The 13,876-nt window shown below is 32.9% G+C and overlaps 1 protein-coding gene across 1 annotated transcript in view; it reads right to left on the bottom strand.

Moving 5' to 3' along the window:
- The window catches only part of KLHL1 (kelch like family member 1), a 373,856-nt gene that overhangs the window by 218,093 nt on the left and 141,887 nt on the right, over positions 1-13,876 (bottom strand). The window contains exon 3 of the mRNA XM_032841065.1: positions 10,926-11,062. Coding sequence (XP_032696956.1) covers positions 10,926-11,062 — 137 coding nt within the window. The remainder of the gene's footprint in view (positions 1-10,925; positions 11,063-13,876) is intronic.

Below are 13,876 nucleotides of genomic sequence, written 5' to 3'. Positions count from 1 at the left end.
AGTGTTTATTTTAACACAGGCTACCACTCAATACTCAAGGAAATTTTGGTTGTGAGGAAAAAAAAATAAAAAGCATCAACTCATAGTTACACAAGTTATCCAAACTTCTACTCTAAGTAACATAATTGGTCAACTGGTGAATCAAACATACTACACATATGCTCATTTGGCCATTACAGAATTTAATATTTTAGGATATGTTTAGGTGAACCACATTCTTTTGAGTTCAGCATCAGTAACAACAATTGCTCTCTCTAAGAGAGTGGGAGACAGAGAGTGGAGGTGGGGATGGGTGGAGAGGCAGAGACACACAGAGAATCTTAAGCAGGCTCCACCCACCGTGCAGACCCCAACCTCATGACCCTGAGATCATGACCTGAGCCAAAATCAAGAGTCTGGCACTTAACTGACTGACCCATCCAGGTGCCCCAATCCTAATCTCTTTAAATTAAAGGTACCTTCAACCCAACTGAGTTTTATCCCTGGATTTTAATATCTTACTGTTTGATGTTTGAAATGATTAGTAATCTCTGTATCTGGGCAGTATCGTTTGAACCTGAATCAGCCAACAGAAGAAATAGTTTTATAATTCATTACTATATCCACTTTTGGCATATTAGTGAAGATATCTGAAGTACATAATATAGAGTTTTATAAATATTCAAATATTCAAAAATATTCTTCTCAGATTTCACTATTAGAAACCTATGTATGTTGAGGAAAATCCTTGTTTTTATTTATAACTGATTATGCTTCTTTCTCTACCTTGGTGCCTGAGAAGCTAAAACAAATTGGTATGTAATTTCTATGACTACAAACAGAATCTTAAGACTCTTATGACTCTTAGGGTGTAAATCATACCAGAGGTGTTGTTGATTTGCATATGAATGCCTCTTTCAGGTCTTTTTTCTTTGAATTTCAAAGCCTTATACATACATCACAGATTCTGAGGCACAAAATTAAGACCAAATCAGTCTTGTGGCTTCTGTAAATGACTTTTTAGACTTGCTCTTCCTTTATTTTTCTACTTCAGTCCGTAAAACAGAGGGGAGATTGAAAGGGTAAGTATAAGAAAATATACCTTCTCACTGGGCAGATGTTACAGTAACATTATGGAAAAGAATGTTCTTATAGAACTAGGTTGAATTAAAGTTATCTACAAAGTTGCTCCATCTTAGGATGCTTAAAGATTTTATGCACTAACTTGGCTGGCTGTGACATGGAAATAAAGGCTACAGTTTTGGTATGTTATCATCTGGCTATCTGCCCAGATCAAGAGTTCTAGCATTCTACCTGCGCAGGAGCCATATTTCCAACTTCCTCTGTTCTGCCAGGCTTCTGAGTTGCCAGATGTTTTTATGTTTGTTTGTTTAACAGATAATTTTCTTTGGAGCAGTATCCTGGCTTTCAAAATATGCTTAATACGTTAACTTATTCCTTTTCTGCCATCATTTAGATCATTTTCAGAGATTAACCACTTTCATTTTCTGACTACAAGCATTCATATTTTTCTTGAAATCCTCACATCTAACAGCACCTAATCATAATCAGTATTTCTTAGCCTCAAAATAGTTACAAAGTGCTATTGGAGGAATATACAGTTAACTCTCTAATACATGTCAAAAAACTACCCTATACATCATTGACGACTTATTTCCCTCCTGAATGTATTTTACTTTGGAGCCATTTTGAGCCAGTTTGTGACATGACAAATTTAAATAAAATACATATGAAAAATGAGGTTTGTGCTTGAGGCCCTAAATATATTTTCTTTGACTTATAAGTAAAATAATAATTTGTCAAAAAATTTTAAAATGTCCTACTAAAATGCCCATTTATCAGAAAGTAGACTATATGGTCCAGGAAAACACATGAAATAATTAATGACATATATTTCAAAGTATTGTTTACATTTTGACATGAATGAATCAGAAATGAACATGTTATATGTTAAAGTGATTTTGATAATTCTTCTCACAAGACTGAACTTCCATTACTAGTCTAGATTTTTTATAGATATTTTATTCTGCAGTACCCCACCCTCCACTCCCCACCGCGCACACACACGCGCGCGCGCGCACACACACACACACACACACTCCTAAACAACATCTCCAGAGAAGAAGGAAAGACCTGGCAGACACAGGCATCAGACTTGCATGAATGTCATTTAGTGGAATATTTTCTCTGGCAAAGGAGTACAAAAGGACTACAACAGGGCTATAATGTGTCTAAGAAAGCTCAAGCACACAATCTAAAGGAGTCAAGAGATCAAGGTATTCCCTTCCAATGTGTCTTCAGCATTACATTCACTTCTGGCTGAAATGTTTTCCCTGTTGGATAGCCCTTAGCGTCCTTAATGGGAGGTAGACAAAGCATTTAAAAACAAAATTCTTAAGAGTTCTTTTTATGAATTTCATGTCTCCAACATGAAGGGGAAGTCTCGCCTGAATGAAGGTGGTAAACCAGACAAAATGATGATTTCTGGAAGTCTTCAAAGGGGACAGTGACCGGAGTTGTTTTATTTGCTTGTTTTTGTTTGTTTATTGTTTTTAGTTGTTTTTTTCCACCACATACTTCCGCAGAAAGAATCCCCACTATCAAATTTCAAATACAAAGTATTGAGAAATAATCAAAACACAACTCAAGTATATTTTTAAAGATATGTATTGTTCAGAAACATATGTGGGGTTTTGCTGCATTGTTCCCAACTGCATGATAAAGGGGAATGTTATGAGAAGTAATACAGATGTGTGTAAAACATCCTGAAAATGTTACATGTTAAACATGTAGTGTTTTTTAATCATTCTTCTTATTTATGTAATAATAACAAAACAAAATTAGACTTACATTTGTAAAGTTATGAAATTGTGAATGTCCCAGCCTGAGGATGATCAGTGGTACAGTGCTAGGATCAATCACAATTCTCCATTTGTAGCATCTACATACTTACTTCAGTTTATTCATGATTTTGTGGAAAAAGAAATTAATTGTAAGAAGAAATTATATTTGATGGCAGTTGGTACTAGGAAAATGGAACTAGTAAAATGGAAAGCAATAAAATGGAAGTAGTAACATAAATACATATAGGCAGCATTCTCTCTCTTGTTAATCAGACAGAATGTTGAATACCTTTAGATCTAGCAGAAAAGACATTGGAATGCTTGTGGGAAAACTGGACCATGCTCCCACGTCCATGGAATTTTGTTGCCCTCTATAGCAAGGTATTTTCATTTTTGTAACTGACAGTAAGAGTTGACTACTTGTTCATCTCATCTTGTTATTGTGTGGAATGAGATAAGATATGCTAAAATAATGAAGGCAATATGTGATAAAAATAATTAAAATATATAAGGCAGTAAAATTGGATAGGTGGTTTAAAAAAATCACTAAAAATGTATACCAAATTATTTATAGATGAGAGTTCATACTGTAATACTAACACATATAATAAATCAGATTTAAAATTAATAACAGTCGACAAAGTGATGATTCACTCCCCAGTTTCATTTTTTATATGGATTTGCAAAGGATTTGATGGAACTTATAAAAACACCCATTACAAATAATCATCATAATTGAGTGCTTATAACATTCTAAGCAGTATGCTAAACCCATAATTTTATTAGCTCATTTATTTAGACATTATCATTTTCCTTTCTTAGAGTTGAGTAATATTAAGACTCTATAAAACTAAGTAAGTTGACCAAGACCTCTAAGTAAAACTGGGGGAGCACAAAGAATATAATTAAGATACTTGAGAAGTAAGAAGTAAGTACATGCCAATTAGGATAAATGCCCAACAATCTGAACGAATAGTAGGCTGAATCATCTCAGTGAGTTTTGGTTGAATGTTAGTCCTGGTGAAGGCCAAAAAAATCATCTCAGTGAGTTTTGGTTGAATGTTAGTCCTGGTGAAGGCCAAAAAAAAACCCCACAGGTGTCTGATGTTGAATTCTACGTACCACCCTGCAAGTACAACAGGATCAAGTGTGCAGATATTTTGGGATAGAGTGAAGGTGAAGTGACCCTGAAAAATATAGTCAAATAGGAGATTAATGCAAAAAATACACAGCCTGTACTCTGCACACATGCATGGTGACACAGGAGTCAGTACCTGCCTTCCTAGGATCCAAAGCAAAATGTAGGACAAAAAGGACATGTAAACAGTTTCTCTATACAATTCCTAGTACCCAAAGGAAAAATGTCAACAATTATAAGATTGTGAGTAACAATAAAATAAAATCCAAGCAGATTTTTTAAGAAAGCAAAGTTGATTATAAAATGAGATCTGGGAGATTTTCCTTACTTGGGGACCCAGAAAGTAAATGTGAATTACAGGGCAGAAGAGACATAACCTTTCCACTATCACTAGTAAATATTAAGTTTCACATACCAATTTCTTTTTCAGTCTGTCTTTGAAATTCCATAGCATGAAGCCAAGATGCAGTTCAGTAACAACAAAATGTTATAAAATATTCAGAAAATGTACATAATTTTTATTATCTATTTTGATACAAAAATTTCTCCAAATTAGCTTATATCATTCATCACACACACACACACACACACACACACACACACACAAGCAAATAAAGGTTCTTGGGATAATGAAAAGGTAGAAATAGGATGACAATATATAACTGATTTATTTCTATTATTTTTACTTTTTTTTCTTCCTGAATGTATAGATTATGTCAGCATCCTATGGAAATTACTAAATCAATATTTTAAATTAATGGATAAAATAATAATAGATAAAGCCAGTCTTTAAAGTCTCAATTTCTTAAATTGAGAACAGAAATTTTCCAACTAGTAAAAGTTCTAACTTTAAAACTAATATTCTGCTAATGTGCTTGCATAATTCATGCCACTTGAATTAAACCAGTAATAAAAATGAAACAATAATTTACATTTAATTACAATAAAAAATTCTGAGGGGAGTTTAGAATATTCAGTCCAGGCTGACTATATTGATGTATGCTTTTTTAATATTAAAGCAGAACATTAAACATCTCGGCTCCTGTGTGTGTGTATTTATTTTGTTCAAATGTTTGGCAGTAAGCAGAAGCTATCTTAACATTTGTTAGCATGTACTAAGATTTTAATTAACTTCAGTGGCACATAAACCTTTCTTTTTTTAATAAGGAAGTTAACTCTTCAGTATGATTAAATGTTTGCCATTTGGCAGTTTAATTTTCTACCTCTCTTCTTAATACCACTGCTAGATGGACAGCTTCCTTTATTTAAACTGCGTCCTTATCAGTTCTCTATAGGACCTGACACTTTGCTAGTAACCCTGCAGTCCCATCTCCCACATTTGTTAGAACTCTATTTCCTTATGCATCAGTGAACACAGTATATTTTCAAGTATGTCTGGATAGTAGGGACTATATAAAAGAGAAACCAGAAGGAAATTTCAATCAACCTGAAAGAATGCTAAAGTATAGTGAACTCCAGAGCATCCTTTTCAAATATATTAAATTTCCTCTTTTATTTTCACAATATGATCATCAGTTTTTGGCCAGAATGCAAATACTGAAATATGTATATATATTATACATGTAAAATATATGTGTGTGTGTGTGTATGTGTGTGCGGTGTGTGTATGTATATCTACATATATGTATTCATTTAAATACACACACACAACCAATGTAATGGCCTTCAAAATTTGCTTTATACCATTCTGTAATGAAGAAATATTAGACTGTGTCTATCAAATGTATGTTTATATGAAAAGACAACAAAAGCTAGTTATTTTATACCCTAAATTCAAAAGTCCCATAAAGACAGAAAAATGTGTATAATTAAGTAAATTGTCTTCCAAAGACCATCGGGCACAGCACATAGTAGGCATCTAATAACATTTGAAAGGTGTTCAGTGCATTTACAGGACAAGGACTATTAGGCATTAATGTGCTTAAGTTGTTAGGTACCATTGCCTTGTGCAGGGAACTAGCAGTAAGACTGGGAAGAAGCATGATCCAAACCTGCTGTAAGCCACTGTACAGTAATGTGGTTGTCGGTTTAAGCTACCCAAACTATTTTGGTCACAAGCTGCTTCAAGGAACTCCAGCATAACTGATAACTTTACAAAAGGACATTGATTCAGTAGAGAAAATGCCATTAAATGTGTGTTCTGATGTTTCATTCTAGTAATAGATTCAGTGTCTTACTATTGATCTTTGTCGGGTTACTTTATTTCATTGATGGACTGCCTGAAGAACTTCAGAGGTTCTTAAAGCTGGAAAAAAATCTGTCCCCTCACATTAATTCAAAAGAGACCAACAAAGTTATGATTGGTCTTAGATGATTTTTCAATGCTTATTTGAAATACCAAATATGCACTTTTACAAAAGACAGTTTTGGTGCCTCTGCTTTGCATCACATACTTAGCCATGAAAAAAATGTTCATCTATAAAATTTATGATGTAAGGGATGGAATTTCTATAGTTCTATACATCTCTAAGTTTCTATATAATATGAAAGTAGAATGAGATAAACTATAAACATATATATTTTTTAAATTTTCTTCTTTGATTCTGTGCTTGTAAGTATGTTCTGTAGAATTACTCCAGAACAGCCTTGACTTCATGATTCAAATCACAGGCTTTATTACAGATTCAACAATTACTATCTCAGGTTTCTTTTCTAGATGAGTAAAATTACAGAACAGAGGCTCCATTACATGTAGGAAAATACTCAAAAAGCTATTTTTAAGTATTTGACACTATACTAACTGAGAAAGTCATAAAGTGGAAAGTGGTACACAGATCTTACTGCTTTTGAAAACAGAAGTAAAGAGCTTTTTCACCATGCCCTGTTCTAATAATTTCATTCATTATCAAATTTGTTTAAAGGTTTATGTTATATTAACCTGTATCTATCCAGTCTTAATTTGTATTTTATCTTCTAGTCCCTAGTGTGACTCTTTTCATGCAGTGTGTTTAAATATTGTTAGCTGAATTATGGTTTCATTTTGAAAACTGATACACAGTATTGTAATTATGTATCTTTTGGATTATAACTAAGAATTCAAACTTTAAATGTAAGTCACCAATTATAAAAGGAGACGATCTTATAACACGCACTATTGATTTTGCCCTTTTTGCTCTCTATGAATAGTTAAGATCATACTCAGATTTCTTGGTTGAAAACCATTAAAAAAATCCAATGGAAAGGTTTAAAAAGAAATTTTGAAACCATTTAAACAGCTAAGTAAGAACTTAGGAAATTGATATGAACCTCACATTAAATATACAATTATTTCTAACATTAGTGTAAATTTTCATTTCTTTTCCATTCCTGAACTATGACAATGTGTGAAAAAAATGACCTAAAGAAGCTAATTTTGATACTGTAATAATTAAACATCATTTTTATTGCTGTATTTTAATCCTTTATGCCACTAGAACTGTTTAATTTTGTCAACATGAAAACCTTACTGGTTATTTTATCCTATCTTATATATTGCTAGTATTAACTTTTTTATTGTTATATGTTTCCTTTAAAAATATTCATATTACCCTTGAGCTATTACCATCACCGCAGTCACCTCCTTTGTACCTAGGCCCGTTTTCCTAGTTACCAGAAAAATAAATCTGTAACTACTTGCCTTCCTTCTTACTGAAGCTCTATCAGACCCCTCGTCCCACTTTATTCAAATTTGCTAGAGTAGGATTAAAGAGAGGTAGACGGGGAGGATGTCTCCCATGACTTACCATGTGCAAATTTTACTACCTGAAATTCTTTAAGGGATAATTCCTCATTCTTCAATCAAAGATCATCAAACCTTATAATCACTGAAGCTTATCTTAGTCAAGAATTTATTGCAAGCTACTTTATGCTTTCATTTTTCCCCCTTAATTTCTACATTAATGAATAAATTAGCTACTATGGTTCTTTCAAACCTTCCAGACTTTCCAGATCTCATGGAAATTTTAATCTGTTTAAATCATTTTAAAGCAATCTTATGGATCTCTACTGAATACTTTATTTCTACAGCTAATAGTTAACTATCAATGCTTTAGAGTTGATCTTCCTTAATTTCTCCAGAGCCTCTCAAACCTCAAAATTTAAGAAAATATTATCAAATAGCTGACCTTTTAAGTGTCTTTACTGCTCATTCATTTTTTCCCTCTTCTGTGATGCATTCTTTTTAACCTACTACCAAGAAAAGTCTCAGAGACTAGCTATCACACTCCCTAAATGAACACATATACAGATTGACCCTATTATTCCCTTTCTGTAATTGCTCACTACATCTCTTCTATTGTTGTATTTTGTTAAAAAAAAACAAACAACAACTATAAAAAGATAAGGTATTTTATCTTATGCCCAAAATTTTCCCAATATTAGCTTGTAAATTATTTGCTCATCTAATATCTCTATAAACCAACAATCAGAAATTTATCAACCACCAGGGAGCTATGGATATTGCATCAAAGACCAAAGTAGCAGTGGCTACCGAAAGGCTACTTTATATCCTTTCTGCCTTCCATAAAGCTGAGCAAATCTGGGTCATTACATTCAGCAGGGAGATTTGAAACACCTTCCAACTTTGTGCTGCATGATGATGAGTGTCTTTTGACCTAGTTTCTGAAATGCAAGATTGCCAGGCCATGGAGACTGTAAGGGTTGGATTTATGCCTTTTTGTTCCTAGAAAGATCCCTAAAATGTAAGCTTCATGATTCTTCCCTTTCAAGGAAACAGTGTGGTTATGTTTATTCTCTTGGTTGTGAGGCCAAAGATTTTTTATGTTACTATTTCAGATTGTATGCAGATTGAAATTGACTAAGATGGTTTTAATGGCCTTCAGCTTGACTAAGCTGTAAACAGGCTACTTCCTGAACTTCAGATCTTTGGTCTCCCTTTTCTCAGAGAATTTACTTCAGAAAACTTGTACTTGTTAAGTTCTTTCTCTACCCCTCTGAGATGTAAGTAATTTTTAAAGCCTTTTTGCCAGTTTTACAACCCAGGAATCTTGTTCTTAAGGCCCCAAAAGCATTCTCTTTGAAGTGTCAGCTTCAAGGATGATAGTAGTACCCCTATCTTTCAGTTTTTGTGGGAAATAGATGTATAATTTGAGTGAATGTCTTGCTCTGAGTTGTAAAACTACATTATGTCCCAAAGATAGGAAAATGTTTACTTTTCCTTTAGGTAAAGCCAAACAGTAAACACAGATGGTCTGTGTTCTCTCATAACACTTAAAAATCTCTCCCTCCCTTTGTTTCAGCAGAATTAAAGACTGAACTTTGTTTTTCTCCCCTATTGCAACAGCCTTGAATACATACTTGTCTACTCCCTTACCTTTGTCCAGTGCAATATTTGCTTGGACAAAATATAATTTAAAAATAATTGAGGTCGGGTGCTGAGTAGCTCAGTCAGATAAGTGCCTGAATCTTGATTTTGGCTTAGGTCATGACCTCAGGGTTGTGAGATCCAGCTCTGTAGGGCTGCATGTTCAGTGGGGAGTCAGCTTGAAGTTCTCTCTCCCTCTCCCCCTGCCCTTCCACCCTGCATGGGAACTCACTCTTGTGCATGCGTGTGCTCTCTCTCTCTCTTTCTTTAAAATAAATAAATGAATCTATTTATTAGATTTTATTTAATAAATAAAAATAACTGAGGGTGGGAAATGTGTATGTCTGTCCATCACATTGCTACTTTGAGATAAAGCATCCAGAGCATGAGCATTTTTCTTTTCAAAGAGTCTTCATTTACTGATTAAGTGTTATAGGAGCAAACTCCCCTCTATGAGAAGCCAAATCCTCCTTCAAGAAGACAGATTCCCACTAGTCCCACAGCATTTTGGTCCTAGTAGCTGATCTTCGCAACGCCAACCTCTTGTTTCCCATAACCAAATACGCTACAAAAACACAGCTCCTTAAACTTGGGTCCTGCTGCTTTGATCATCAATCCCTAGCCTACAGTTTTTCTTGTTTCACAGCATGATTGAGAGTTCACGCAAAATAAGCCACATGCCATTTCAAATTATATATATACATATATATATATATGTATATATATAAACTTCAATTCATACTATCTACCTTGGCTTCTATCACAAGACTTTATTATAATGTCTCCCCTTACCACAATAATCTTGAAAAATATTAAAATGTTTTAAATGAATATGAGCCCTGATAATGCTTTGAACAGCAGGTTTTATGCCTTCTAACTCTTCAGGCATCACATTATATCAATATTTATTCCCTCATCTAATTCTTCTCCACTCAGACTATGAGCTTCTGGACGGTGAAGACATCTTATTCATTAGTTTATTCTTCAGAGATACAGCTGATACTTGCACACTTAGAAACGTTCAACAAATGTTTGCTAAACTGGCAAACTTATTTGAATGTACTAAATATAACATAATGCAAAGGCCATTAGAAAATGTCCACATAGTAGATCAGGAAGAAAAAAATATCAAAATGTAGTCATTTCCATAACTCTAAGTATCTTCATTGTCCTTTTCAGCTAAGTTTGTCAAGTCCACCTTAAATGTTCTGTGAAGATTTTAATATTAAATTAATAAATTTTAAGGAGAAAAGAGTTATTTCAACCCATACTTTCCAAAAAGAAAGAAAATGATAATATATTTCTCTTCCTGATGCTCTCACAATGGACATTAAAAAATTCTTATTTAATAATTAATAACCTCTTTGCTCTACTCCTAAGCTCACTCTATTGACTATTTATTTTTATAAGCTTATTAAGACCTTTGTAGATGGGAATAGGGTATATGTATACATATATACATCTGTGAGTCTATGACAAATGAAAAGGTAGTCTGATTTTTCCCTGATAACCTTTTAACTGAAAAAGAGAAAGATACAAACTAAGCACATTTTAACCTTTAAATTCTCAAATTCTAAAAATCACAAGACATCAACATGAAGCTATAATTCTTTTACTGTACCTGTATATGCAAACTGCACAAGGTCCCAGAGGGCATTGGGGTCTATGCCTTCCATCTTGATCTCCTCTTGCTTGGCCTCACAAACATCACTTGTAAACATGGCAGCAAAATAGTCGGAGACTGAGCTCAGAACAAGCCTGAAAGAGTCATAGGGTCCAGTTTAGGTCATGAATGTAAAGCAGCAGATGCTAAGTGTCAATAAGAATGTAGTACAGGGGCACCTGGGTGGTTCAGTCGGTTAAGCATCTGACTTTTGGTTTCAGCTCAAGTCATGACCTCAGGATCATGAGATGGAGCCCTGTGTCAGGCTCCACACTCAGTGTACAGTCTTCTTAAGATTCTCTCTGGCCCTCCCACCTCGCTCACTCTTTCTCTCTAAAATAAATATATAAATCTTTTTAAAAATGCAGTACAAAGTTACTCTATCTACCTACCTATCATCTATGTATCTCTATAGCTATCTATCATCTATCAATCTATTTATTGCCTTATAGATTATACTTTTCAAAACTGAGTTAGGAAATTTTGTACCACCTTTGGTCACAGAACATCCTCCTATCATTTTAAATACACAGCCCCCCATTTAGTTTTCTTCTCTCATTTTTATTATACATTCTTTCTGTCATATTTAGTTCTTCCATCCTTTTGGATGAGAATCCAATTATTTCTGTCTATATACTCACTTTTTAACCACACTATCTACTGAAGACTCTGATTATTCCCCACTGAATTAATGGTGCTTCTATATTGAGAATTTGAGTCCTGAGTGTAAACTTATCTATCTCTGAGATTTCTATTTTTTTTTGCTTATTTGCCGGCTCTTGTGACAATATAATATTCTTTTCAATGCTATGAGTCTAAGTATGTCTTTATAACCATATGAGACAAGTCCTCCATCTTATTTTTATCTATTAGTGAAGTTTTATTCTTCTTTGTTTTAAGTTTGTTAAGTTCTTTGAATAAGTTAAATGGAATTTTAATTAAAAATGTATAGAATTTCTGATTTTGGTGATCTTTGGTATAATTTATAATATAAAGTCACCCAGCACAAAAGTATAAAAAATTATCTCTCCACGTATTCACGATATCCTGTCTGCTTTCTATTCAAATTTTAAAGTTTTCCCTAAAATTGCCTTATGTATTCTTGGTTGATTTTTTTCATACTTTAAAGTGTTGTTGGCATTATGTGTAGTAACTTTTAAAAAAAATCTTCTTGTGTTGGTTTTTATTGGTTTAAAATTCATTAGTTGAACATTTCATAAATATATCTTTTATCTAGCACATTTACTGAAATTTTCTTACTAGTTCTTTTGACTCTGCTATTTTTCTTTCTGGGTAGATGATTATATCACCTGCAAATAATCCCATTTTACATTATTCTTGTTTGTTTTCTATAACTCTTTTTCTTTTGATTTTCTTAAAACCTCATCCAGGACCTCTAGTATTCCAGTGGTGTGTTGAACAGTCACTGTGCCAGGGGCGGAGGATTTCTGTTTTTCTCTGTCTTCAAAGGAACAAATCTAAAGATTCTCCTTTTAGTAAGATACTTGCTGAGTTTATTACTATGTAAATTTACCATGTCGGAAAGTCCCCTTCAGTTTCTAGCTTTATTAACCACTGTTATAATATATAGGTGTTAAAATTCACAAAAGATCTTTTATCTCAATCAAAATTATCTTTAGGATTTTCTATTTATAGTCACAAGAGAGATAAATCTATAATTTTCTTTTGTAGTAATTTCTTATCAGATTTTGAGTTAATATTACAGAGACTCATAAAATTAGGTGGCAACTTCAGCTCTTTTTAATTTTGTATAATGATTTATAGAAGAAAGCGATTAATTTTTCCCTTAAGATGTTCCATAACTTACCTGAAAAAATATCTTGATTTGACTATTTTGAGAAAAGGTGACATGATCTCATTTTAATTACTTAATAAACTACAAAGATTATTTTTTGTGCTCTATGTCTTCATTATCCACTCTTACATTTCACATTTTTAAAGATTTACACATTTTATCTTGGTTCTAAAATTTATTGATGTATAGTAATGTATAAAACATTACATGTGGCTTTAATTCTACATATCTATTCTCTGTTCATTTGGGTGAATCTTTTTATTGTCTTTTAAAAAATAATCTCACTCATTAACATTTTAACTACATCCTTTTTGCATATTGATGAAAGTTTTTTTTTTATATTAGTTGTTCTTGAGTAGGGATCCAATTTTTTTTTCTGTAAAAGAGCAGATATTACACATTTTAGGCATTGAGAGTCATATATATAGTCCATCACACAGTTCTTTTTCAAAAAATAATTTTCAGTTGATTAAAATTAGAAAAATAACTTTTAGCTCATGATCTATGCAAAATAAGCTGCAAACCAGATTTCACCCCTGCACATAAGTTTGCTGACTTTGTCCAAAGATTGTAATATTGATCTTTAACTAATAGCAGTATCATCAAATAAAATTATACTACCATGAATATTATAAGAGCCTTACAACAGCATAATTCTGTTTACCCAATCCTGGTCAACCAAGAATTTCTTTAAAGAAGATCATATATGTGAAAGTTAAAAATTATTTTATATTTATCCCCTTCTTTACCTTTTCTGGGGCACTATTCATTTCTGAAGAAGTATACTTCTATCTGGTATCAATAACCTTAAACTGGAAGAAATTTTTTTTAGTATTGTACTGCAGGTGTGTTAACAACAAATTCTCCCAGTTTTCATTGATCTATAAAGGTCTTTATTTAGCTGCATTGGAAATATCTTGAAAAGTTATTTTCACTTGATATAGAATTCTAGCTTTTGGGACTAGGTAAATAATATTCTATTATGAACTAGGCTCCAATGTTTCTAATAGAAAATCAGCTGTTTTTGTATAATTGTTTTCCTGATTTACTATGTCCTTTATATCGAATTGTTGTTACTTTTTTTTCCTCTTTA

The sequence above is a fragment of the Lontra canadensis genome, unplaced genomic scaffold (genome assembly GCF_010015895.1).
Source record: "Lontra canadensis isolate GAN:19392208 unplaced genomic scaffold, GSC_riverotter_1.0 scaffold119, whole genome shotgun sequence".
NCBI lineage: Eukaryota > Metazoa > Chordata > Mammalia > Carnivora > Mustelidae > Lontra > Lontra canadensis.
The sequence above is the reverse complement of the archived record's forward strand: the minus strand, read 5'-3'. Positions and strand labels throughout refer to the sequence as shown.